The following is a 26,390-nucleotide window of genomic DNA, read 5'->3' as shown; positions in this document are numbered from 1 at the left end:
AAATGGTATGGCAGAAGAGGATGGGCAAGTGTGGCAGGAAGATTCAAGACCAATCAAAGAAACATTTAAACTTTTCAGTGTAGTATAGTATCATATCAATTATATTATTATTATTTGTAGAATATAGATAAATATCTTTTCAAAATGGGAGCAAGAGTGTCAAGTGATACTGAGGACAATCCTAGTTGTGATCCAGAATCACTGTTTGAACAGAGTGCTGGAGAAGAGTATACCATATATACTCGAGTATAAGCCTGCTTTTTTAGCACCAAAAATGTGCTGAAAAAGCCGCCCTCGGCTTATATTCGAGTGAGGCGGGGGGTGGCGGAGAAAGGCACAGGACTGGGAGTTTGGAGAAGCGCTGCGCTGCAACTCTCCGAACCCCCGTCCTATGCCTGCTCTGTGCGAGGCGGCAGGGAGGGAGAAGCGGCGAGGAAGGTATCCTTCCTCGCCACTTCTCCCCCCAGCCCGCCACCGGCAGCTGGGAAAGGCATAGGATGGTATTTATTTTTATTTTTGAAATTTACCAGTAGCTGCTGCATTTCCCACCCTCGGCTTATACTCGAGTCAATAAGTTTTCCCAGGTTTTCTTGAGGTAAAAGTAGGTGCCTCGGCTTATATTCAGGTCGGCTTATACTCGAGTATATACGTAACAATATTTTGGGAATGATTCATGTTCTTAGGTAGCTGTGTTGTTTTATACTTTCTGGATGTCCCATAGTCATATTATAAAGCAGTTGTGTTCTGTGTTATAAATCAAGCACTGCTAGGAGTTGTTTCTTTTCCTTTTCCAATGTATTTCTCATCAGTAAAGAAATTCAGTGTGGCACGAGCAAATTTTTATTCTGAAAGTGTGGCCCGGAGTAAAAAGTTTGAGAACCACTGCCTAATCTATTAAGGTTGTTCTTCCTACCCTTCATCTTAAGACAGACCAATGCAGACATAATATATTTTTACGCCAAGCCACCTTTCCCCTCCCCACTCCTGCTTAGATTAATGTCCAGCAGGAAAACCGGAAAGCCTAGTCACTATTATGTATCACATTGGATGGCCTAAAAACATATTTACCTACTATGAATCTAAAGTGCTGGCATTGTTCTTGTGAAGGTGAGGCACTGCTACCACTTTTGTAAACATCTATCAGTCTTCTGCCTTTCCTTTACCCAAGTTCAGAGACTGACCACTCAAAGAACACCTCTTTTTTTCAGGTTGCTTATGGGATATGCTGTGGCTGATGTGAAAAGGAATGTTGAAAAACCCTCAGTAGTTCTCTGTCTGCCTATTGCTGACCTTAGTTCACCCTGTGAGCTTTGCAATAACCAAGGAGGCCCTCAATTGTCTATTGTGTGGTGCTGAGCCCTTACAAGCCCCAGATAGTCACGTATACCAGGCAGAGCCAGATTTTCTTCTAGCCAAGGGGGCTGAGCAATTTCTCCACTTGTGAAACAAATTATTTTTGTCAGATTAAACAAAAGGGGAAAGTGACTATGATGAGTTTTATTTCAACTTGTGCCTGTTCAGATAAATGCTATTGAGATTTTGTTCTTTTCAGACGTTTTCTTCCTGTTGAGCAAGAAGTTTGTCCCCTTTTAACTGCCTTACAGGTTTTTCTTTTAACCTATCCAATTAACTGGGGAGAGGCTTTCCTCTGCAGATAGGGTGGTGACACAGCTCTATTTGAAAAGTGCACATAGCCAGATAAAAGGCATTTAAACCTATTCAAGAAGCACTATGTAAACCAATCTTGTGCAGCAGAGGCAGTGTAGGGTAATTGCTTTATGAACTGATAAGAGAAATACCCTGCTTGCCATATAGAACAGAGTTTGTTATTTACCCACTCCAGTAAAACTTTAGATATGTTTTCATGTTTTAATTATTTTGATACTACTGCCAGTGTCTGGTAAATATTGATTCCAATGTCTTTTAGTTTAATGCTTGCAATTAAATTGACTCTCCCAAACCCAACAATAGTTAATTAGGATAGACTTCATAGCCATAATTTGAAATAAAGCAAATGGAGCAACTTGCATCATGTACATTGTGGCCAAATCATTTATATAAAAAGCTGAAAATGTTTATGACCTTCTTGAATGGGCCAGTAGAGCAAATCTGGTGACACCTAGAGAAGGGCCTTGTCGCTCAATTCCAACTGTTTATCTCTCTGTGTGCGTGATATGAAGATGCATAGCTGGACTTAAATTTGTTGGCTTGCACCTTTGATTTTGACTGGAAACAAAATTATAGCTAGCAGAACAAAAAAGTATCCAGGAAGCAAACCTACAAAAGCACCTACAGCTATGGATGCCAGAAGCAAACTTGGATCTAGAGGAATTCCTGGTTTGTGAATCTGATTTTTACCAACTGTGACACCAACCAGGATCAGCATATATCCTGCCACTCTAGGCAGTGCGCCAACCTTTGTAAGTCTGGATTGAGTATCTCACTGATTTTAGAAAGATGTTCAGGGCACCCACTGACTCACCTGTCTTTGATGAGAATACAAGAAGGGAGCATACCAAATAGACTTTGACCCCAGTCCCCAGGTACAGTTAGCTTCATAATACAGTAGATCCCTGTGGATCCCTTGCTGGATCTCTCCCATGAAAAGGAACAGTAGTCTCTCAGCACCACCTTCAGGATCAACCTTCTGGAAAAATAGAAGTGCACAATTGGCTTGTAACTGGCCCATGTTTCCCCTATCTACCAATACAGACTGTTGACCAGGAAGACAAAGGCACTTTCTTCCCTGAAGTCGAGCCAAAACCCATGTTTCCCCTATCTACCAATACAGACTGTTGACCAGGAAGACAAAGGCACTTTCTGCCCTGAAGTCGAGCCAAAACCCATGTTTCCCCTATTTACCAATACTGTACAGACTGTTGACTAGGAAGACAAAGGCACTTTCTGCCCTGAAGTCGAGCCAAAATCCATTCTATTCATGAGTGCCTGAAGCTGCTTGGCCATAGCTTGTTATAATGACTTCTGACTAGAAAGGAGAAGCTAGACATTGTTCTGTAACTTCCCACTTAATGAGGGTCCATGGAGACCCTCTCCCCTTTTTTAAGCAGAGGCCTAGGTATTACTGCTGAAGTATCTTCCTCCAAGATAGATATATGCTTGGTGTTTTTTTAAAAAAAATATAGACTTAGTCAGAAACTTAAAATTTCCAACTGTTCCATTTGTTCAGCCAAGTTATGGAGCAATGTTATGAGCAGTGCCTAGCTAACATTACTGCAAGTCAAGGCTGTGAATGGCATGCACAGCTGGGCCCCTGGAGATGGGCATGTTATGCTCCATATTCATTAGCTTGTTTATGTACAGCTAACACCTACTGAAACTTTGGTCCAAACAAAGCTAAGCTTCTGTAGCAAAATAGTTGACAAACACAGGACAACACTGTCTCTCTAGATAAGATGGTGCAAGTAAATATGGTACAGTGGAACCTTGGGTTGCGGACATAATCCATGCCGGAGGCACGTCTGCAACCCACAGCGTTCGTAGCCTGCAGTGCTGTGTCTGCACACGTGCGTGATGCAATTTGGTGCTTCTGCGCATATGTGATTTAGCGCTTCTGTGCATGTGTGAGCGATGAAACCTGGAAGTAACCCTTTCCGGTACTTCTGGGTTTCCTGCGGTCCGTAACCTGAAAACACGTAACCTGAAGCACCTGTAACCCGAGGTACCACTGTACTGGGCTTGTTGAAGGCTGCTTACATGTGATCCTGTGTTCCTGCACTGATAAGGAAGTTACTAGCTGTTAATAAATATGGTACTAATTTGCAAAGTTTTTAATGAAGGGGCTGGATTTTGAGAAAACATTTGGTGACACAGAGGTACTTCATACTTGTGCCTCCTTCTGTCTGCACTATAGAAAAGCTGGAAAAAGTTAATGATATATTTCACAACAGCTTTGTTTGTATGCAGATGCATACAGATTTAGTCAGTGGGCACTGCAATTCCAAGGTCCCTGGGAGGGTGGGTGGGTGGGCAGGGGGATAGGACATGTGGGATTTCTCTGAGAGTGGAGAGTGTCAATGGAACTCGGAGGCAGGGTGGATTTGATTTAAATCACGATTTAAATCACGATTTAAATCACTAGTCAGTAAGGCTTGATTTAAATCATAGTTTTCTACATAAAGACTAATTCTTGCTGGTATAACTTTAATATGCAAGTAGATGAAGATTTTTAGAATAACAACTTTTCATATTAGTTTTTTATCCCCAGTTTAATAGGTTAATCATTCATATTTGGACAACTTTACAGTTGTACTTAGGAAGGAGGAAAATAATCATTACCTTAACAATAACAATTTAAATAGATTTATTCAACTGAAACAATAACATTACAGCATATGTTATTTGCTTAAACAAACATCCATGTTTGTTAACTAATTTGGCTAAACAAAAACAATATATATATATATATTAAGAAACTTAGACTGTCAGCCCAGCCTACACATGAAAAACTTAAATACTGTCTACTCCAAACATCAGAAAAATATTGTTTCTATTCTGTTCAGTGAACTTCTTGAAACTTAGCACTGAAGGGGTTGTTTCTGTATTCATAGTTTTGTAGAACAATAGGATTAGTGAAGGTAAAGGTAGGGCAAGACAAAAAGGTGGTGTGCAGGAGGCATTTTTCAGGGAGTAGGGAGGCTTGGGTCAAATTCCTTCCCAGTGCCCCCCTCCATGATAAACCCCCTAAACCAAGGGAACATCATCCTAGCCTAGGAGCTGTTTCCTTCTCATTGTTGTACATGGGAGGGAAATTGTGTGTGGGGGTGGTGGATGGGTGGAAATCCTTCAAATGAACAGGAAGTGCATTGTTTGTTCCTGTAATGACCTGGTAGGGCTCCTGCTGGCAGGATAGAAGACTGCATTGGGCTATCCCCAGCCTTAAGAATTGCATGTGTTTACTCAGCATTGCAATCCTGTGATTTTCCTAACTACTGGTCCCACCAGCACAGTGGGGGTCAATTTCTGAATAAACCTGTGTAGGATTGTGTTGCACCATTTCTGTTACTGGGTGACAGCACAAACTCCTTCCCATAAACAAGATTATTCCATCTCATGGAAAAACTCATAGGAACATGAAACTTAACTGCTCATATGGTGATCATGATTCTCTCTGGGATGGTAGAAATCTTACTATTCATTACATTTAGAATGCACCCTGTCCTCCAAGGAGTTCAAGGGAGCATGCATAGTTCTCCCCAATTTATCCTCACAACAACCTTGTGAGGTAGGACTTTATCTTGTGAACCTCTCTGAGATCTTATGATGGTATATAAATCTAATGTAATGTAAAATAAAATAAATGAATGGATGGATGGTAGTAGCTTTCTTGAATACAGTACCATATTCTGTGGTGGCGCTGTCCTGTACATTAGCGAGTGGGAAACACAACTGTGTGTTTCCAAGATGTGGAGCTGAGTGTTCCTTCCTAGACTTAGATACGAGAAAGTTGTTACTGTGTTCTCCACTAAAGAATTGTAAAGAGAATTCTATGTCAGATAATTATGTTGCTGAGTTTACAGTACTTTATAATTGTAGAATTACACAGCACTTTCATAGTTTGCTTCTTCATAAAGTGGCACAGTTAAAAACCTGTTGTGCAACATCCTGGGAATTTCTGCTTTGCTTCAACACCCTAATTGAAGTAGAAACTTCGTGTTTTCTTCTCTTTGTACCAACATTTATTTGTAGAGTCTGGAAAAATGCTTTTTATTCATTTACAGCATCACATTTGACTCAACCATCTTATTTACTGTAAATGCGGCTTTTAAAATAACTATCCTTGGCTAGTATCTCTGAATTCCACTTCCAAGCACGTCTGACACGTAGCAGTGTTTTCCAAATGAAGCTGGAGACTTTACAAGTTGTGCTTTAAACTTTGCATGTAGAAGTTGCTGTCTGAACTGGCTATTGCCTTTTCTCTTTCATGTTAGACTGGAGAAGGAAATGAGCCCCACACGCCTGGAAATAAGCCTGCAAAACAGTGTATACAACAAATTTGCCTTAGGGGCTAAAAAGCAATAAACTAGCACAGTGTCACTTGAGCTGAATTTACTGAAACTCTGACCAGCTCTGGAAAACTTCTAATGCATTCAGTATCAGTATTTGCATAGCAAAAGAGGGTTTAAAACCAAGGTACTCCTTATGGGTGCTCCCTCGCTTTTAGTGCTACTGAGACAATGCTTTGACACATTAAGCCATAAGCAAGTATTCCCAACTGTGGGTCAACACCTCACCTAATAAAGCGCTTTTTTCTTCGCTGCAATTTTGCAATAATGTCTGATTCAGTGGAAGTACAAAAAGTGGTTGGGCATTGCTGAGCTGACTGACGACAGCTCTTTATTTTGTAAACATAGAAGTAAGTCTCTTAAATTGTTACCTTTCATCAGCAAAGGGTTTCCCTCTGTTGTTGATGATATCCCTGCCTCTCTGCAACATTGCTAAAACTGTTTATTAGTTAGTTTCCAAGAGCCTGCACTCTTCCTCTTTCACCCTGAAGCAGAGAATGGATGCATTGGCATGGCTGACAGAATCGTGGTTATTAAAGAGAGTTATTCATGAAAGACATTCTTCCCATACACAAATTATCCCTGTACACTATAGGGAGAAAAAGAGTAGCTCTTCCTGGGAGGGTCTGTTTCAGCCAAATCTCCCCGGATAGGAGATAGAAAACTCTGCATCTGCTATAAAGTCTTATGATATCCACTTACTACGAGTCTATATATGGAGCTGACCGAAAGTGGAATTCAAGATGTCTTGGTATGAGTATAAAGCAGCGTGGGCTCAACTTAAGAGGGCTGTGATCCTCAAATGTGTACTGTATAGTAATGAGACTTTCAAAGTTTGCCTTTGGACTGTTTCCCACTAAATGAGGCAAATGCCTAACATACCAGCCCTTTTGATATTAGGTAGTGTGATAGAGGGGGAGTGAAAGTAAAACAATATCTATAGCAAGCTATAGTGCAGGAAAGTCCTTGTGTTAAATGCTCTTGACTTTGAGCAGTAGCTCACTTTGAACATACGGTAACTGTGTACAGTCCATAACTATATGCCAAATAGGGCTATCTCTTCTACATGAAGAGCATCTCATCACTTCATAAAGCATTTTGTGTACTTCATACTGCCATGTACCCTATTTTTTGTTCCATAAGATGCACATTTTTTCCTCCTAAAAAGTAAAAGGAAATGTCTGTGTGTCTTATGGAGCGAATGCATGGTCCCTGGATCTGAATTGCCCAGGGGCTAAAGGCTGATCATGCTTTTTTTTTTTTAAGAAAGAGCTAAAGGCTAATGGAAAGGAACCCGCTCAGCAGCTGATTGCAAAGAGATCGGGAGGGAGATAAGAGAGCTAGCTCCCTTCTCGGCCCCTTGCCTAGGCCTCAGTTGTTGTCTGCAGAGGGAGACATGTGACTGGCTGATTAGATTATAGTGGAACCTCTGTTTAAAACTACCTCTGTTTATGAACACCTCCGTTTACGAATGCCGCGGACCCGGAAGTGTTTACATCCGGGTTCCGCAGCATTGGATGTGCAGATCGTTTCTGCACAGCACGCGTGTGCGCAGAAGCACTATATCGGCAAAAGTGTGCCTTCGGGGAGCGAATGCCTCAGTTTACGAACGCCTCCATGGAACGGATTGCATTTGTAAACCGAGGTTCCACTGTATCTGTCTGGAAACTGTAGAAATGGGTCTCTTTCCTTTCCTCTGCAGAACTGCAAGTTGAACCCCATAAAAAAAGGATTTTTTCCTTTTGCAAGGAAACTCAGCAATTTTGAGCTGATCCTAAATAATGGAGCTTTCCCCCTTTGCAAAAAAGATGCACAACTCTGAGCTGACCCCCCCCCCCCAGGGGCTTTTCCCATTTGCAAAAATAGCTGCACAACTTTGAGCTGATCCTAACAAAAATGGAGCTTTCCCCCTTTGCAAAAGAAGCTTCTTCAAATATTTAATTGGGGGGGGGGCAAAGACACCTAGGCCTCTAGGAGTTGGCTGCTATGCCTAGGACAATTCAAGAAAAGCACATTTTTGTTGTTGTTGTTTTCCTCCTCTCTTTTTTATATATAGAACTTGGGAATGATCAAGCATGTCTGTTCCATATTATACTTATGGGTAACTGAGTCCTGTATCAAAAATCTGAGCTGTCTTCCAGACTGCTGTGTCCCTTAGACAGTGTTAGAAACCAAGATATGAAAGCCAGGAGCTAAATGGCACCTTAAACCTAGGTTGTGGGCGCTACAACGGAATGTCTAGGCTCGCTTTTTTATAACAAGAATACAAAGCTGAAAATGAATGAACTGCAGCTAAAATATTATGCTCATTTTTCACACTGTCTAGTCCAGGCATCCCCAAACTTCGGCCCTCCAGATGTTTTGGACTGCAATTCCCATTTTCCCCAACCACTGATCCTGTTATCTAGGGATCATGGGAGTTCTAGGCCAAAACATCTGGAGGGATGCCTGGTCTAGTCCTTCCCCGGCCCACCCCCTTAATATTCTTAAGAGGGTCTTTTCTCCAGTCTTCAGAGTGTAGCTGGAAGTGGGGAGGCAGAAAAAGGTCTTCCTTTCTCCTTCCACTCTGCAGTTTTAATCTGAAATTTTAGGCTCAGTACTGCGCCCAGAGCTCAATGAATTTCCCAGTCACAAAATGTGCCTAGAACAATGGGATTTTCGAACACTGACCTTAGCTGGTATTAAGACTTCTGCTTGCTTAACTGGTGAATGAAGGTAAAAACAACTGCTATCGCCTAATACACAGTGGGAAGGGGGCTTGAGAGAATAGTTAAAAGGGTTTTGTGTTAGTGTGCATCTTGTGAATTCTTTCTTAAGGTTCAAATGTGACTTAACTGTATGCATTGTCATTGTGTGTTGTGGTAGTCTTGATTAAAAACAGTAAAACCAATATGGCTAGTGGTTGCTAAGAATTAAAAATGATCTTAAAGGTTTGCATGGAATCTTCATTGTAAATTCTGGTTCTGCATTTTGATATCAAAATAAGTTAAATATAAGGACAAAAGCATCATTTTTATCAAGAGATAGTGGTTAGAATAATGCCCCTAACCTCCTTAAAGTAAAATATCTTAATATAAAGCTGTCAAAACAAAAGCCTATCATGGTCAAAATCACATAGGTAGTTTAATTACAGGTAGGTAGCCGTGTTGGTCTGAGTCGAAGCAAAATAAAAAAATTCCTTCAGTAGCACCTTAAAGACCAACTAAGTTTTTATTTTGGTATGAGCTTTCGTGTGGATGCACACTTCTTCAGATACACTGGAAACAGAAGTGTCAGACCCTTATATATATATACAGAGGGTGGTGGGGGTGGGTGGGAATGGGAGATGGGCTGAAGGGAGTGGTAAACCTGTGGATGGCTGTTAACGGCTGCTGATGGCTGCAATTAGTCCTGGGGGGGGGTGGGAAGCAAGGGCTGAGGCGCTAAAGAAAGCTTGATCATGCATAATGAGATAAGAATCCGATGTCTCTATTCATCCCAGGTGGCTCCATGGTTTTAAGCTTGGCAATGAGTTCCAATTCAGCAACTTCTCTTTCCAGTCTGTTCCTGAAATTTCTCTGTAATAAAACAGCTGCTTTGAGATCTTGTATAGAATGTCCCGGGAGATTGAAGATACAAGATCTCAAAGCAGCTGTTTTATTACAGAGAAATTTCAGGGTGGGCAAACTTTTCTTTCTTTTGAGGGCTGCTTTGCCTCATGAGATTTGACTACTTGAGTACTACCGGTAGTGTGGTGAGGATTTTTGATACAGCTTTTGGTAGAGCTTATTTAAAAAACAAATAACTATCTTGAGACTGAAGTTTGTGCAAGCCCATTAGTTTGTGCAGGATCAGTAAATCTGGGGACCTGGGGTTAAATATTTCCATTTTCTGGTTCTCTCTCTGCTTATGCCTCCCCTTTTCCACCCAGAAAACCAGAGGTACAAAGTTTGCTACAGAATTAGTGTGTCGTCCCCCCCCCCCACTTAAAATAAATAACTGTTGCTTCCTCATTTTGATTAATTGCTCTGGAATGACTCCAAAATTGGGGGGGGGGGGTCCAGAATGCTGCGCTTCTGATGGATCTCCTCATCCCTAAGTTATTATAATATTTGGAGTAATTTTTATGCCAAATCTTCCAGTAGCACTTAGAGACCAACTAAGTTTGTCACTGGTATGAGCTTTCGTGTGCATGCACACTTCAGATACATGCACCTTCAGTGTGCATGCACACAAAGGCTCATACCAATGACAAACGTAGGTGGTCTCTAAGGTGCTACTGTTGAGAAATAGTGTGCTGCAGCACCCATTAAGGCTTCAGCATACCCCAAAGTGGCAAGAATGGCACTATGATTGTGGGAAATCTGCAGCATGAGCTACAGTACATTCCAAAACATCCAGGAATTCAGAACTCAAGAAGCCTATACAAAGCACATGAGCACCCACCAGAACTTTCTGTTGTTATCTGCCACTGCTAAATTTAGACTTGTCTACTGACCTTCGGGGCTCTTGGACCTTTCTACACCAGAAAATGTGTTCTTTAAAATCCTGTCCACTCTCAGTCTCAGCTTCTGGTCTTGCCTTCTTTCAGATGTGCCCTTTCATACCCTTTCTTTCTGGAGTCTTGATACCTTTTAAGACCCATCTACCATCTAGTTTAGAAACAGTCCTTTGAGACATCACTCTTCTCTTTCTCTTTGGCAATCACTCGTAGCCAAGTAAGATTGTCTTCCATGAACACGGTTTTAACAATGAGTCCTTAAGTTACTGTGGAGGCCAATTTTGGATCCACACGTCCTTCTACAGTGGGGACACTGGTTTCCAGGCAGGAGTTGATCACGGTGTGGATTTGCCAAGCGTGCCTTCCTCTTAGCACATTTCTCCTTTGCATCCTGAGATCGAATGTCTTCTAAGCCCATGACACCTTTGGTAAAGGCTGTTCTCCAACTAGAGCGCTCGCAGGCCAGTGTTTCCCAGTTGTCAGTGTTTATACTACATTTTTAAGATTTGCCTTGAGACCGTCTTTAAACCTCTTTTGTTGACCACCAACATTGCGCTTTCCATTTTAAAGTTCGGAATAGAGTAGTTGCTTTGGAAGAGAACTCATTTGATACTACTGGTACTGCAGGACTTCTTACCTTTTCAGAAAATGTTTTAGCTAATTAGTGTGCTCTCTGGACAAGTTAAAGGTCTTAGATTTAAACACTTAAATTGTGTTAAGTTCTGTAGCTTGAGGAATGATCGTTGTTAAGCACAACAGCAGTTGAATAGGAGTACCCTGAGAGAGTCTGCCTCTTCTGAAATGTATAGCTGGAGAAATCTTTCTGTATACAGCTCTATACAGATACAGAGCAGCAGGAGCCCAGTGTAATGTGATTCCTCTGACCCCAAAAGGCGTAGCAGGAAATAGCGAGCAACAGCAGCATTGCAGAGCATTTGGCAATAGATGAGTATCTGGTGTCGGTTCAGAAAATCTTGGGCAATGTTACCATGGAGAGCAGTTACCATTAGGGGTTCTGAGAGCTTCTGGCAAAGTAGCTAAGAATGGGTCCCTCAAAGCACCAAATGGAAAAGTGTGGTTCTAGAACAATAGGAGTCCAAATAATCTAAAAAAGGATTGTAGGAGAAGGTGCACAGTGACAATAGGATGCGGAATGTGTTAGGCAGAGTTGAAGAAAAGGTTTGTGCAATTTCCTTCAATCTTTTTTAAAAACCATTTTATTTACTAAGTGGTCATAGCCGTGCAGAAGCGATAAAAATACTGAAGTTCTGGGTTAGTTTCCCATACTGCCTCCTTGTACTCCTTTTAGCAATATGGACTTGTGGGTTTTTCTGCTGTGATATTCATGCGAACTTTTGTTGTTGTTGAGGTGGGTGTGGTTTCTTATAAACCAGGCTGACTTGATAGTGTTATGGTGGTCAAGCGGGCTCAGCATGATTTGAATTGGTGTGTCACTGTGTTTGTAGTGAAACCAGGGTACACTCCAACACTCTTGAACCCAACTGTTCTTTGCGATTTGGTTCCCATAATTTTGACTGATAGCATGTGCTGATTGCTGACCCTTTTAAGAAGATGTAGCCTAAATAAACCTCTGTGAAAGTCAAGCTCATTGTAAGCTGTTGACTTGAAATGCAATGATTTCCTAACCCTTTCACCAGCCAAATGCTTTGTAATTGATATGTCTTGTGTGAGAAACTTTTGCAACCATTATACAACTTCTAGGTCCTTCTCCTTGCTTGTAATTTGTACTTCATTCATCTGTTTTATTGCCGAAGTTTTGTGTAACTATCTCTGACTTTGGGACCTAGCTATCTAGCATGAACAGTATTTATATTTTTTCATATTTTAAAGTTTAAATTTGTATCTCCTCTTCATGCAAAGATCTCAAGGTGGTTCACAGCATAATTTATTGTCTAGTATTTCTGAAAATGCTGAACAAAGAGATTCACCAGATATTTCTAGTTATTATTAACTCATTTTACTTGAAAATCCCAGATTTTCTATTCTGAACAATCTATTCTGTTTTATTTCTAGTCGCTTAGACCATGTATCCTAAAAAGTGAATCTTATATTCTTAAGCTTGCAAATTTTATAAACTAGTTTTTCCTCTAATAGGTAAATAACTTCAGAAGAAACAATTGCCAGTAGTGGTCTCTGGCCTTTAAATGGACATGGCTTTCAGGGTGGCATAATCCTGAGCTGTTCAAATCCAGCCTTGGCATTTCAAATGCCCATAAACAAGAAGCTTTTGATACGATTTGGTTCTGGAATTCAGAAACCTAATTGCCAGAAAGAATCAATGCTGATTTGAACTTAATGCTGTAACATTGTTTTACATAATGAGAATGAACTTGTTTCCCCCTGGGATCTCACACTTTCCCTCCAGTGTGGCCACAAAGAGGAGTTTGGACAGTTCCCCCCCCCCCTTTCTCATAAAATAACCACAGCTTGCCATAGCATCAAACCCATACAAGCTATGGTTAATCACAATGGTCAGTGAAAAAGAAGCCAGCTTCAAACCACAGTTAAGAAACTTCTTGATTTCTTTGTTTTCATTAATCATAAATAACCAGTTTGCCCGGGTTTGGAGGCCATAACCTCCCATAGACCTTCCAAACAACTCTTTAGGACTGCACTGGAGGAGGCAAGGGGAGTCCAGTGGGAGGCAAGGCTTTTTCTTACAGCACTAAACCATGTGTAAGCATTGCATCCAAATGCAACCTAAAGCTAGTGTTAATTTCTATTGGTTTTTATACTCTTCAGCTGTTTAAAAACAGCCCTGTGAGTCAAAATCCAAATGTTGGATTTCATTTATGGAGTGTTCCTCTCAGAAGCTTCTGTATAGGTGTAGACTAGGGAAGTTTCAGCTTGTAGAATGTGGCTCATTTCAAGAGACTTAGAGGGGGGGGGAATGGAATGATTCCGCAACCCTAATGATCTTACTCTGTTTTCTTCACAGATCTTTGATTTCTAGTTGAATTTGCTACCACTTCAATCAAGATGCCACCAGCAATTGGAGGCCCCGTGGGATACACGCCACCAGAAGGAGGGTGGGGCTGGGCAGTAGTTGTTGGTGCCTTTATCTCTATAGGCTTTTCCTATGCATTCCCAAAATCCATCACGGTATTCTTTAAAGAGATAGAAATCATCTTCGAAGCATCTAGCAGCAAAGTGTCCTGGATTTCTTCCATTATGTTGGCGGTTATGTATGCAGGAGGTAAGTTTGCAAGCAAAATAAAGCTGCGTGCCTTTACTGTGTTATATGTGGAGGCTTAATTATAATTGTGACTCCTAATTTAATTTGTTAGAGGCGAAATATTCATTAATAGATTTGTTGTGGGTACCTTGTTTAGTTTACACCCACACTGTATATTTAAATCAGTCTTATACCACCTTTAACTGTTATGGCTTCCTCAAAGAATCTTGGGAACTGTAGATTCACTGTAGGTTAAGGATGTCCAGAGTTGCTAGGAGACCCCTCACAGAACTATAGTTCTCAGGTCTCGTAAGAGAGAAGCAGTGACTTAAAATGATATATGAGCACTTTAAATAAATGGTGTGGATGTGACCCTTAGTTTTCCATGTGGTAGAATGAATTCTTGATACCCAAAATGGGGTGGGGGTGGGGTGGAGAAAACCCAACCCCAAACCTAACTTTTCGTCCTCCTTTACAAAGCTGAAAACAAAATATTTCCAGGGTACTATTTCTCTGCTTAATTCTGACCTGGCAGTCTTTCTGGTGTGCCTCTCTGACATCATTTGTAAGGAGTCGGCTCTAAGTTAGCTAATTATTATTATTCTTTATTAAATTTGTATTTTACCCTTCGTCCAAAAATCACAGGATAGTTCACAACATAAAAATACAAGATGAGAACACAAAATACATTAAACAAAACAAAACCAATAGTTTCCCCCCTCCCCCATATACATTAAAAAAACACAATGGAATGCTCAATCAGCTAAAGGCGGCCTGGTTATAAAGGAATGTTATCGCATGGCGCCTAAAGATACTAATGAAGACACCAGGTGAGTCTCCCAGGGGAGAGCATTCCACAACTGTTCTCATGTTGCCACTCCTCTGGTACCTCTTGTGGAGGAGACACACGAAGATGGGCCTTAGATGATGACTGCAGGGTTTGGGCCAGTTCATATAGGAAGAGATGCTCCCTGAGGCACTGCTGTCCTGAACCATTTAAGACTTTATAAGTCAAAACTGGCGCTTTGAGTTGGGCCCAGAAACTAATTGGCAGCCAGTGCAGTTTGGCCAGGATCAGTGTAATATTCCCAAACCATCTTGCCCTAGTGAGCAGCCTGGCTGCTGAATTCTGTACCGGCTGAATTTTCTGAACCATTATCAGAGGCAGCTGGACATACAGCACATTTGTTTAGTTGTTTAGTTGTGTCTGACTCTTCGTGACCCAATGGACCAGAGCACGCCAGGCACTCCTGTCTTCCACTGCCTCCCGCAGTTTGGTCAGACTCATGTTGGTAGCTTTGAGAACACTGTCCAACCATCTCGTCCTCTGTTGTCCCCTTCTCCTTGTGCCCTCAATCTTTCCCAACATCAGGGTCTTTTCAAGGGAGTCTTCTCTTCTCATGAGGTGGCCAAAGTATTGGAGCCTCAGCTTCAGGATCTGTCCTTCCAGTGAGCACTCAGGGGTGATTTCCTTAAGAATGGATAGGTTTGATCTTCTTGCAGTCCATGGGTCTCTCAAGAGTCTCCTCCAGCACCATAATTCAAAAGCATCAATCCTTTGGCGATCAGCCTTCTTTATGGTCCAGCTCTCACTTCCATACATCACTACTGGGAAAACCATAGCTTTAACTATACGGACCTTTGTTGGCAAGGTGATGTCTCTGCTTTTTAGGTGGCAAGGTGATGTCTCTGCTTTTTAGGTGGCAAGGTGATGTCTCTGCTTTGCTTTAGAAGCTGGCGTCTTTTAATTTCGGGACTGCTGTCACCATCTGCAGTGATCATGGAACCCAAGAAAGTAAAATCTCTCACTGCCTCCATTTCTTCCCCTTCTATTTGCCAGGAGGTGATGGGACCAGTGGCCTTGATCTTAAGTTTTTTTGATGTTGAGCTTCAGACCATATTTTGCGCTTTCCTCTTTCACCCTCATTAAAAGGTTCTTTAATTCCTCTTCACTTTCTGCCATCATGGTTGTGTCATCAGCATATCTGAGGTTGTTGATATTTCTTCCGGCAATCTTAATTCCGGCTTGGGATTCATCCAGTCCAGCCTTTCGCATGATGAATTCTGCATATAAGTTAAATAAGCAGGGAAACAATATACAGTTGTCGTACTCTAACCTAAAGAAAATAAAAATTGTCCAGTAGCACCTTAGAGACCAACTAAGTTTGTTCTTGGTATAAGCTTTCGTGTGGAAGCACACTTCCTCAGCAGGATGGGACTTCTAATTCTCCTTAGAAGCTATGGATGTTTCTTACTGGCATCTCACTGTGCAACATGTGTGATACATGGTTAACTATTTTCAGAGGTCTTGACCTGATAAAGCAGGATCTTTACAAATAAATCTGAGAAATGAAGAATGTGAGAGTGTGAAATTTTTAAATACACTTTTATGCAAGAGAAATCTGAACCAGGCCAACATCGCTTTAATGTTAGTGTATAATTTATGTGCTACCATGCAAGGTGTATAAACCTTGCATGAAAGCACATGAATTGTATACTAACATTGAGGCAATGGTGGCCTGGTTTGAACTTCACATGCCTAGTTCCAGAAAAGTAGGATTTGTTGATTGGGAGTGACCAGTGAGGTCAAGCATTTCCCCCACTTCCTGGTGTGAAAGGTGCACTTAAAACCACAAGTTTCCTGCTATGAAGATTGCGAAAACGAAACAAAAACCCTCTGGCTTAGAACCCTCAAGGTGTATTCTATGATGCTGGGTGTGACGAAATGTCCTCCCTCTCTATTGCTAAAAATGCGACACAGGAATCCAGGGGTGAAACCACCCTCCCTCTTCTCCTGCTGCCTTAAAAATAAACCCCTTTTACTTGTGGGTTTCTTAGTAAAGAGAGTCTTCCAGCTTACGTGGCCTGGTATCTTGAGAAACTCTAGGCTGTTTGACGGAATAACCTCTTGCCTACAGTAAAGGGTCTCACTCAGTTTGATTCCCCACTGCAAAAGTTTGCCCTTTCCACTCTGGCAACTTTGTGGCACCCCAGGTTATCCTCCTAAGCCTCCTCAGTGAAACTCTTAAGACACAAACTGTCGCCTCTATTCCCGAGGTAAGTTTTGTCCTCTATTGAGCCACCACTTCTGTGAGTTTTGATACCCAGCTGGAATAACTAGGAACATCCACTTTTAATATAACATTTAAGAAAGCTTTATTTAGACTAGATGACTTTTAAATACGTAATGGTTTCATGTGTACAGGCTCTTAGATCATATTCTTAGTTTCATTTAACAATGGCTAGATAATATAATTCAATTAAACTCCTCAGAACACTTTTAAGATCTCCTACTCCAACCGCCTCCAGGCACTCACACAGGACCTTCACTGCCTTCACTGGTTCTGATTTGAAAGAGAGTGTTCTGTGTATAGAATGTTCTGTGTACAGTATAGAAATAGAGAAGCTAACAAGATACATCTGATTTAAATTTTATTTGAACTGAATTATTTCCAGTCTGTTTTCAAGCTACAGGACAAAGATCCCATTATTTGTCATAGGCATCTGAAATACAGGATTTGAAAGGCTTGGGGCTATTGAGTGCAGTGTCCAGTTTTCTTTTTTAAAGCAACTTCTCCCCCCTTTTGTGCAGGGAAGTGGTCCTGGTTAGTGAATAGTACTCTGTATCTAGTAATCTGTATCTTGCCCCCCTCACTCTCATGTTCTTTCTCAACGCTCATATTCTCAGTATTCCTCTCACTCATCCATGCCAACTCATTTCTCTGTATCCAACAAAAATCCAGACAGTGCAAACAGAATGTTATGTAAACTGTACCCTTTACTAACTTAGGTACAAGACTGAGTTTTGGCTGCCTTGATGCAGTATGTTGCCAGATCCGGGATATTGTCCTGTAGTTGGAGAAGGTAGAGACACCCTCCCTCCCAAGCTACTGCCTAATAGGAATCTCAGCCATGGCAATTGTAGCAAAACTGATGCATGCCATGGAAAAAGGGGCCCAGGCTATGCTGAGTCAAGAGACTTTCTCAGGGCAGATAGAAAACAAATATATATATTCCATTTGCTTCTGATACTAAAGCAAACACCTCTTTAAAAACCCTAAAACCACTGATAAAAATCAGCCTATTGGCTACATTTGGATGAGATGCTAAATCAGGGGTCAACAAACTTTCAGCAGGGGGTCGGTCCACTTTCCCTCAGACCTTGTTGGGGGCCGAACTATATTTTGAAAAAAATAATGAACGAATTCCCATGCCCCTCAAATAACCCAGAGATGCATTTTAAATTTAGCACACATTCTACTAGTGTAAAAACACGCTGATTCCTGCCTACCCATGTGCTAAATTAGGCATCCCCAAACTGCGGCCCTCCAGATGTTTTGGCCTACAATTCCCATGATCCTTAGCTAACAGGACCAGTGGTCAGGCATGATGGGAATTGTAGTCCAAAACATCTGGAGGGCCGAAGGTTGGGGATGCCTGTGCTAAATGGAAGGAGCAAGCCTAATCTGCCCCATGGCTCCCCTTCCCCTGTTCTGCATGGCTGCGAGAAGTCTGGAAGCTTTTGCTTTCTCTTAATTGGACTTCCTGAGTTGTCTTAATTAGGGATCAGGGCTTAAACTTAGTTCATTTCAAAACAAGATACCTTCAAGTACTGGTGAAGCTAACATAGTTTGCATTAAACCATGATCCTCAGTGCAGAAGAAACTGAAAGCTGAAGTTAAGGAATGCGAAAGCTTCCTAACTCAACACCCTCAACTTTATGGGAGGAAGGTAAGGGAGTGGCAGGGCACTCAAGCCGAGGAGGATAGGTTTAGTGTTTACCACAAAAGTAAATAGATCTGAACAGATCTGTCATATATTACTCAAGTTAAAAAAAAAAAGCACTACTGTATAACAGTTTGTAAAACAGCCGATTCTCTTCACATTCTAACCTGATGTTTCCCTTTTGGGATGACATGGCATAAGTTCCTCCTTTGGAAGCAGAGCTGGGTATCTGGCTTCAATGCTACTACAGTGTTGGTGGGCCAGACTTCTGATTTGCATTTTGCCTCAAAAAGCAAGTGACGTTGTTGCATGAGACTTTCCCTTGGAAGGGAACAGTCTCTGCTTTGTCCTTATTCAGTTGGTGAGGCAACCAGCAGTCTTCCCTGCTTCAGTGTTACAACAAGCACGTAAACTGACTTAATGAGACGTCTGTGATTATTTGCATTTAAAGTTTAGATAATTCGTTTTCTAATCGTCCTATTTCTAATCGATGCTCCTCCAGCCCTTGCTCTTCTCTCTTCATGGGCTGGGGATGCAGAGGGGAGAGGCGCCCAGAGTCTTCTGGGCTCAACCTGGAGCTCCCCAGCCAGCCTTCCCAAGCTCTCTCGAGGCTGCTCCTGCCCAGCACATGAGTTGGCTTGAGGGAGGGCAAACAGAGCTGCAGGAGGGTGGGCCAAACTGTGGAGCCCAAACAGCAAATGGAGGAGGGCGGGAAATGGGAATCCCTTGCAGCTCCTTCCCTGAGGAGGCACTAAACATGTAAGGGAGGGAAGGTGGGCTGTGTAAACACAAGGGGAACTAAGGCACAGAGAAGTAGCACACACAGATTTCTGAGGTGATTTCTGTGAACCCAGCAGGGGTCAGTTTTGCCAACCCCCTAGTTTCGCCTCTGATTGCCAAAGTCCTTTTCCCCCTAGGATGCCTGTCCCCTTTCCTCCTCCTCCTCCTCCTCCTCCTCCTCCTCCTCCTCCTCATTATTATTATTACCACCAAGTGCATAAAGCTGAATGTGCACAAGTTAAATGCATGTAAGTTGTGGGTGGGTGAAGATTGGCTTTTCCTTTGTTTGGAATAATAAGAGAAAATGAGATGTTTGTTTCTAAGATGGGACATGATTATTTCATTAGCTGTTGGTATACTTCCAAAATATGCAGGCTCCAAAGAGCAATATTTTCTGGTTTCACTTGGCTATAAATGTCGTGATTTATTTTTTTTTGGCTTATTTGTGGCTGACCTTGCTAAGAGTGTGGCTTACTTAGTTTATATGCTTGTTTGCACTGTTGTCCTTTAAACCATTTTCCAGTAAACTGAATCTTTTTTATTAAAATTGCATATTTGCCCAGAAAAGGACTGCTCTTTTTCAAGGCAGTGACTAAAAACTTGGTGGAAGCTCTGCTGTTTAGGAGTTTCATATAACCACATGTCAAAGTTCATGTTCTGCAAAACTTTGCATAAGCCGCTCCGTTGATAGATGAGATTTTACTCCCATGAAGTGAAATGTAATTTGGCTGTGTGCTCCCTCTGTCAACTGGACTTGAATTCTGCCAATTCTCCCTTTTATAACATGGTACAATTCAGTAGTGTCCTCTTAACAAACACAGAACTTTAGTGTTTAATATCCATGTGACACTCTAAGCTATTGTGGGCTTTGTGTAGGTGTTCTGCAGCTGCTGAAGCATCTGGATGTTGCAATGATATAAGAAAAGACTGCTGCACAAAAGCAGTAGCTGCAGAATGCTGCATGCAAAGTGCCATTCCTATATAAAACAAGTGGGTGAACTGTGGTCTGGGGGCCACATGTGGCTCCAACCTAATTTTATGCTCCTTCTGACACATCCTAAAGCTGCTCTGCTTCTCCATCTGATCAGAATTCCTTCCTTCCTGCATGCCCTCTGTTTTCCTGGCTTTTAACAGTGACCCACTTTTATGTAGTTTCAGTAGAAGTTGAAAGGATGTTATTTTATTTGATGAAAATAAATGTGGGTTTGTTTTAAATTACCTTTTGTTGTACTTATTTACTCTCTCTCTCTCTCTCTGTGTGTGTGTGTGTGTGTGTGTGTGTGTGTGTGTGAGAGAGAGAGAGAGAGAGAGAGAGAGAGAGAGAGAGAGAAGCACATTTAAGTCTGAAAGGAATTAATTTTATTTGTTTTCCAGAACAGTAGTTATTTTGGTTTGTTGTACTAAAAAATCCTCTTACCTAATTATTTGAGTGATACTGTCAAACCCAGCAGGTCTTAAGTTCTGAGTAGACCTCCATAGGATTGGACATTCTCATCCAAGGGTAAAAGGTAAAGGGACCCCTGACCATTAGGTCCAGTCATGACAGACTCTGGGGTTGCGGCGCTCATCTCACGTTATTGGCCAAGGGAGCCGGCGTACAGCTTCCAGGTCATGTGGCCAGCATGACAAAGCCGCTTCTGGCGAACCAGAGCAGCACACGGAAACGTTGTTTAACTTCCCACTGTAGCGGTACCTATTTATCTACTTGCACTTTGACGTGCTTTCGAACAGCTAGGTTGGCAGGAGCTGGGACTGAGCAGTGGGAGCTCACCCCGTCGCAGGGATTCGAACCGCCGACCTTCTGATCGGCAAGCTCTAGGCTCTGTGGTTTAACCCACAGCACCACCCGCCCCAATCCAAGGGTAGCTACAGTTAAAATTGAAGCAGTCTCCTTTCAGATTAGTTAATCCATAATGCCTTTGTTTCCAGCTCCATTCTTGGTCATTCTTTGCATGTGGCCCCAACGTACTTCTTGAGGGAAACAGTGTCTACCCACCCCTGCTACAGGCAAAATTTCAAGGCAGAAAATTTCCATGATTTATTTGGGTAGCATTTGCCATTCAAAAAGAAAATTATGGGCAAGGTGTCATGGTGCAGTGGCTGTGCATATGAAGAGTCCCATATTGTCTTTCTGCCAAAATTAGTATGATTTTAGTTAAAGGGCACGGTAGATTGTATGCATGGTTAAGCATGGTTATGCATGTTAAGATCCAACAAGCTTGTGAAGAGTAGAGCAGGTACGACTTTAGCACTGAAGGTGAGAGTCATCTTTGGATTGGCAATCTACTTGGTTCCTCCTCAGAATCTAACTCTACCTACAACCTCCTTCCCAGCTGACTCTTGAGACCTCCTGGGGACCAGATGGGGCTCATCCTAACCCACTGGGACCCTTCCCAGGAACATCAAACTGTAGCTCTTCAAGCTTCTCCCACCCTTCTGGGGGGGGGAGCCAGGGCCAGCTCTAGGTAGACCTCCGGCGGTGCAGGGCACCACGACGCTGGCCCGCCAGGAGGGCGCCGCGAGTTGCGCCTGCCCGCTGGCCGGCCGGTCCGCCAGTTCGACGCGCAGCTGCTCCCGCCCGCCCACCGCGCTGGGGAACGGGGCGGGGGGGGGGGCGGAGGGATCCATCGCTCTTCGGCACCAGGGGCGCTTAAGACGGCCCTGGGGGGAGCACTTCATAGACCTATGCCTGAGACCTTGGATTTTGGTTGGCTGGACAGGGCAACTTCATATGTATTCAGGCCTGGAATTTGGGAGCCCCATATTTAATTCTTGAGATTTCTTATGAATCGGTTATTTGGCTACACAGCTGTAAAATGCACTAATCCCTTTACCATGATTTTTAAAAAAGCTTTATTAGGAAAATAATAACTGACACACAGAAAGGAAACTGCTGTACTTTGTGTACTTCTCTAAAAACAGTACCAAGTGGGACAAGATGTGACCCAAATGGAACTTGTTGGGATTTCTGAATGCCTTGTTTTTGGTTTGTTTGTTTTCTTAAACTAGGATGCTGTTATCAAGGCCAGCAAACTTCCATTTAGTTATCCAGGGTCACCATGGGGCTGAGTACCTTGTTATCTGTTAATGGAAAAACCAGATCAGTTAATATTCAGGGCATGCACATTTGGGTTTATTTAAATGGGCTTTATTATCAGTCCTAAATCACTGTTTGCTTTGGATTTAGGGTACTTTTTTAATAAAATTCTTTAAATACTGCCATGTAGCTTTATCAGTCTCATACCTTTTGGTTGGTAATTAAAAGAATATAGTATATAGCAGTACATAAAAGATATTGACTAGAGAGGATTTCAGCTGTGATTGCAGCTACTGACTAGCTTGGAATTTGATACACAACTAATACTAAAATTCCCTCTCTTGTTTTCACTGTTTTATATCTGGTTGAAACTGTTCAATTCATCTGTTATGCCAGTCGTCAAACTACTTTTTACCACTCAAGGAGTTGCCTTGGAGCTAAATCATACATTTATATATTTGGTAAAAAAAAAACGAGTTTACTACAGACTGCCTACTCTCACACCTACAGTGTGTGGTTGTCATAGGAAAAATCCTGCTGTCACCTGTATTAGCCTGTAGCAAATTGTTCACAGATCCTAGGGCTTGCTGATCAGAAGGTCAGCTGTTCGAATCCCCACAGCGGGGGGGGGGGGGGTCCTGTTGTTCGGTCCCTGCTCCTGCCAACCTAGCAGTTTGAAAGCACGTCAAAGTGCAAGTAGATAAATAGGTACTGTTCCGACGGGAAGGTAAACAGTGTTTCCGTGCGCAGCTCTGGTTCGCCAGAAGCGGCTTAGTCATGCTGGCCACATAACCTGGAAGCTGTATGCCCGCTCCCTCGGCCAGTAAAGCGAGATGAGCGCCGCAATCCCAGAGTCGTCCGCGACTGGACCTAACAGTCAGGGGTCCCTTTACCTTTATTCCTGTTCTGCTACCCATTCTTCATTTTGTAAGTTGTTTATGAAATGCTAATTCAGCCAGTTCTGCTGTGTGGACATGCCCTTAATATACAACCCTAATCCATGGGTCATCAGCATGACTCCTGTGGGTGCAGTGGTCTACTCCTGATGCCATTGGAGCATCTCTAACCACCTCCTTCACTGCCCCCCTTGGTCATGAGGTGCGATGATGATTGCCCTTTTCTTCCTTGAAAGGTACATAGAGTGGAAGTTAAGGAAGTTGGAATTTCTACACCTACACCTACACACACAAACACACATGCACAGTGCCATTTACAAAAGTCACTCAACTTGTAGGAATAGCTTCTCATGGTGTTGGAGTGGGAATGCGCTTTTCCAGAAGCAGAGCTCCAGTTGCAGTTCTTCAATCCAAATATGGATCAGGCTAGGAGAAGCAAGCTAATCTTTAACATGGTGATTCATGATCTAGATAACTATTGTCCTTTCGATTTTCTCCTAGGTCCCATCAGCAGTATCCTGGTGAACAAGTATGGCAGCCGGCCAGTCATGATGGCAGGCGGCTGCCTTTCAGGGTGTGGCTTGATTGCTGCCTCTTTCTGTAATACAGTGGAAGAGCTTTACTTTTGTGTTGGGGTTGTAGGAGGTGAGTGGCACAGCTGCAAAACATCTACTTCTTCCTTGTGCAATCTCAGAAGGATCTGAGAAGGATGCAAAGAAACTAGTGTAGCCTATGAAACAGAGCTGAAAGGATCATAACAAGTAATTGCATAGGCTTTTAGAAGGGCTAAAGTGATGTCAATTTTTGTTTTCCCTTTTGTTTCAAGTGAAGACCTTTTTATTTGCTCAGGCTTTTTAGCTGTTGTGTTTTTCAATTTTTTAAAAAGATCCTACTCACTCTGCTGAGGCTCACAGGAGACTTTCTTCAGGCTCCATCTTATCATAGCTGCCAAGTTTTCCATTTTCTCACGAGGAAGCCTATTCAGCATAAGGGAAAATCCCTTTAAAAAAGGGATAACTTGGCAGCTATGAATCTTATCCCAGTAGTTTTTCAATCCTCCTTTGGGTTTTATATTTAATATTTAAGACTGTTTTATGGTTTTTAATTGTTGTCTGCCTTAAGTGCTCAAAATTAAATAAGCTTGCTGAAAGATACAGAGCAGCCCAGGAGAGAATTGCATGGCTTCTTCTTTGTATGCACCTCTCTCGGCAGGAAGCTAGAGGGTGCCCAGAGTCCACTGTGTTTTGAAGAGAGGCAGTGGGTCAAAAGGAAAGGAGGGTACATTGCCCTCAACCCAGCAGTTACCCCTCTTCGGGGAATCAGGTGTCACCACAGAGACTTCTGTGTTGATGTCTCATTTTGAAGCTCCGCATGGAAGATGCAGCATATAACAACCACCTCTTCCAACCTTGGATTGTGACTGCAAAGCACAGCACTGCTTCTTACCTTGCAGGTGCCCCTCCTGGGAAACAAATGGGGCACTTGTCAGGTAAGAACCCATCACTCACAGTCTATCCCTACACTGTTTAGTGCAGGCACCCCAAACTGCGGACCTCCAGATGTTTTGGCCTACAACTCCCATGATCCCTAGCTAACAGGACCAGTGGTCAGGGATGATGGGAATTGTAGTCCAAAACATCTGGAAGGCCGAAGTTTGGGGATGCCTGGTTTAGTGTCTTGACTCTTTCAGCGTGTGCTTGGGTTTGTTTGTTTTTAAAGACCTAAATCGCCTATACCTTAAATCCTTTGAATCTCTGTTTCATACATATGTCAACAGTGTAGAAGCTGAGTCAGAAAATCACACCCCACCTTCCTAGTAGCTCAAAACAGCAAATAAGAGTACACAGTTTCTCTCACTCAGCGTACTTCAGTACAGTGGTACCTCGGTTTGCGACCGCAATCCGTTCCACCAAGGCGTTCGCTCGCCGAAGGCACGCTTCTGCTTCTGTGCACACACACGCTGCGCAGATCGCTTCTGCGCATGCGACTCTGCAGAACCCGGATGTAAACACTTCCGGGGCCGCGGCGTTCTCTCGTCGAAGCATTTGTAAACGGAGGTAGTCGTAAACCAAGGTTCCACTGTACAGTAAATATGTTCTCTAAAGCAGTGGAATTGCAGAGCTGCCATTATCCTACCCTTAATTCAACTTTTTCTGTTCCCAGGCCTTGGACTTGCATTTAATTTAAACCCAGCCCTGACCATGATTGGCAAGTACTTCTACAAGAAGCGCCCATTGGCTAATGGACTGGCTATGGCAGGCAGTCCTGTGTTCTTGTCTACGCTGGCTCCCATGAACCAGTATTTCTATAGCATTTTTGGATGGAGAGGAAGCTTCTTAATCCTCGGCGGCCTCTTGCTGAACTGTTGTGTTGCTGGGTCTCTGATGAGACCGATAGGTCCCAAGCCGGAGCCGCCAAAGAAAGAAGTTAAGGAAGTGTTGCAGGAGGCTGGCAAAGCAGGGGCAAAAGAAGATGGAGCAGGAGATGTCAGCGCAGACCTTATTGCTGGGAAGTCTAAAAAGCAGAAAAGCACAGTTTTGGCAACTGTTAACAAGTTTTTGGATTTGTCTCTCTTCACGCATCGTGGCTTCTTGCTCTACCTGTTTGGCAACGTGGTTATGTTTTTTGGACTCTTTACTCCATTAGTCTTTCTCAGTAATTATGGGAAGAGTATGCATTTCTCTAAAGAATCTTCTGCCTTTTTGCTCTCCATTCTAGCCTTTGTAGATATGGTTGCCAGGCCATCCATGGGGTTGGTAGCAAACACCAAGTGGGTGAGGCCCAGAATCCAGTACTTCTTTGCTGTGTCTGTAGTTTATAATGGAGTGTGCCACCTTTTGGCCCCTATATCCACCACCTATGCCGGCTTTTGCATCTATGCTGGGTTTTTCGGATTCGCCTTTGGCTGGCTCAGCTCTGTCTTGTTTGAAACACTGATGGATCTAGTTGGAGCTCAACGGTTCTCCAGTGCTGTTGGTTTGGTGACTATTGTGGAATGCTGCCCTGTTCTTTTGGGACCCCCTCTCCTAGGTAAGAGTATTTTCTGTATTTCTCTTGCAGAGGGCTGTGTATGGGGATACATTTGCCTTTTGGTGAGAGAGAAGGGGGCAAGAAGGTTAGTCATGGGTGAGGAAGCTTAGTTCTGGGGGCCAATTGCTGCCCTCCAAACCTCTCTATCTGGCCTGCTGAACTCTCCCCAGGCAATACTGCAGCCCTACTCCTTGAGTGTTTTTGCCTGGCTGGAATGTGTCCT

General features: G+C 42.8%; 1 protein-coding gene across 4 annotated transcripts in view; it reads left to right on the top strand.

Moving 5' to 3' along the window:
* The window catches only part of SLC16A1 (solute carrier family 16 member 1), a 48,081-nt gene that overhangs the window by 15,634 nt on the left and 6,057 nt on the right, over nucleotides 1-26,390 (top strand). For 3 of the 4 annotated variants that reach the window (XM_035122444.2, XM_035122443.2, XM_035122441.2), the window contains exons 2-4: nucleotides 13,463-13,720; nucleotides 23,639-23,782; nucleotides 25,301-26,167. In XM_035122444.2, the coding sequence (XP_034978335.1) occupies nucleotides 13,504-13,720; nucleotides 23,639-23,782; nucleotides 25,301-26,167 (1,228 nt within the window). In that variant the 5' untranslated portion in view covers nucleotides 13,463-13,503. Of the gene's footprint in view, nucleotides 1-10,224; nucleotides 11,683-13,462; nucleotides 13,721-23,638; nucleotides 23,783-25,300; nucleotides 26,168-26,390 lie in introns of those variants that run through there. The other variant, XM_035122442.2, reaches the window with a different exon arrangement.

The sequence above is a fragment of the Zootoca vivipara genome, chromosome 7, assembly GCF_963506605.1.
Source record: "Zootoca vivipara chromosome 7, rZooViv1.1, whole genome shotgun sequence".
NCBI lineage: Eukaryota > Metazoa > Chordata > Lepidosauria > Squamata > Lacertidae > Zootoca > Zootoca vivipara.
Note: the sequence above shows the minus strand (reverse complement) of the source record. Positions and strands in the feature narration are given on the sequence as shown.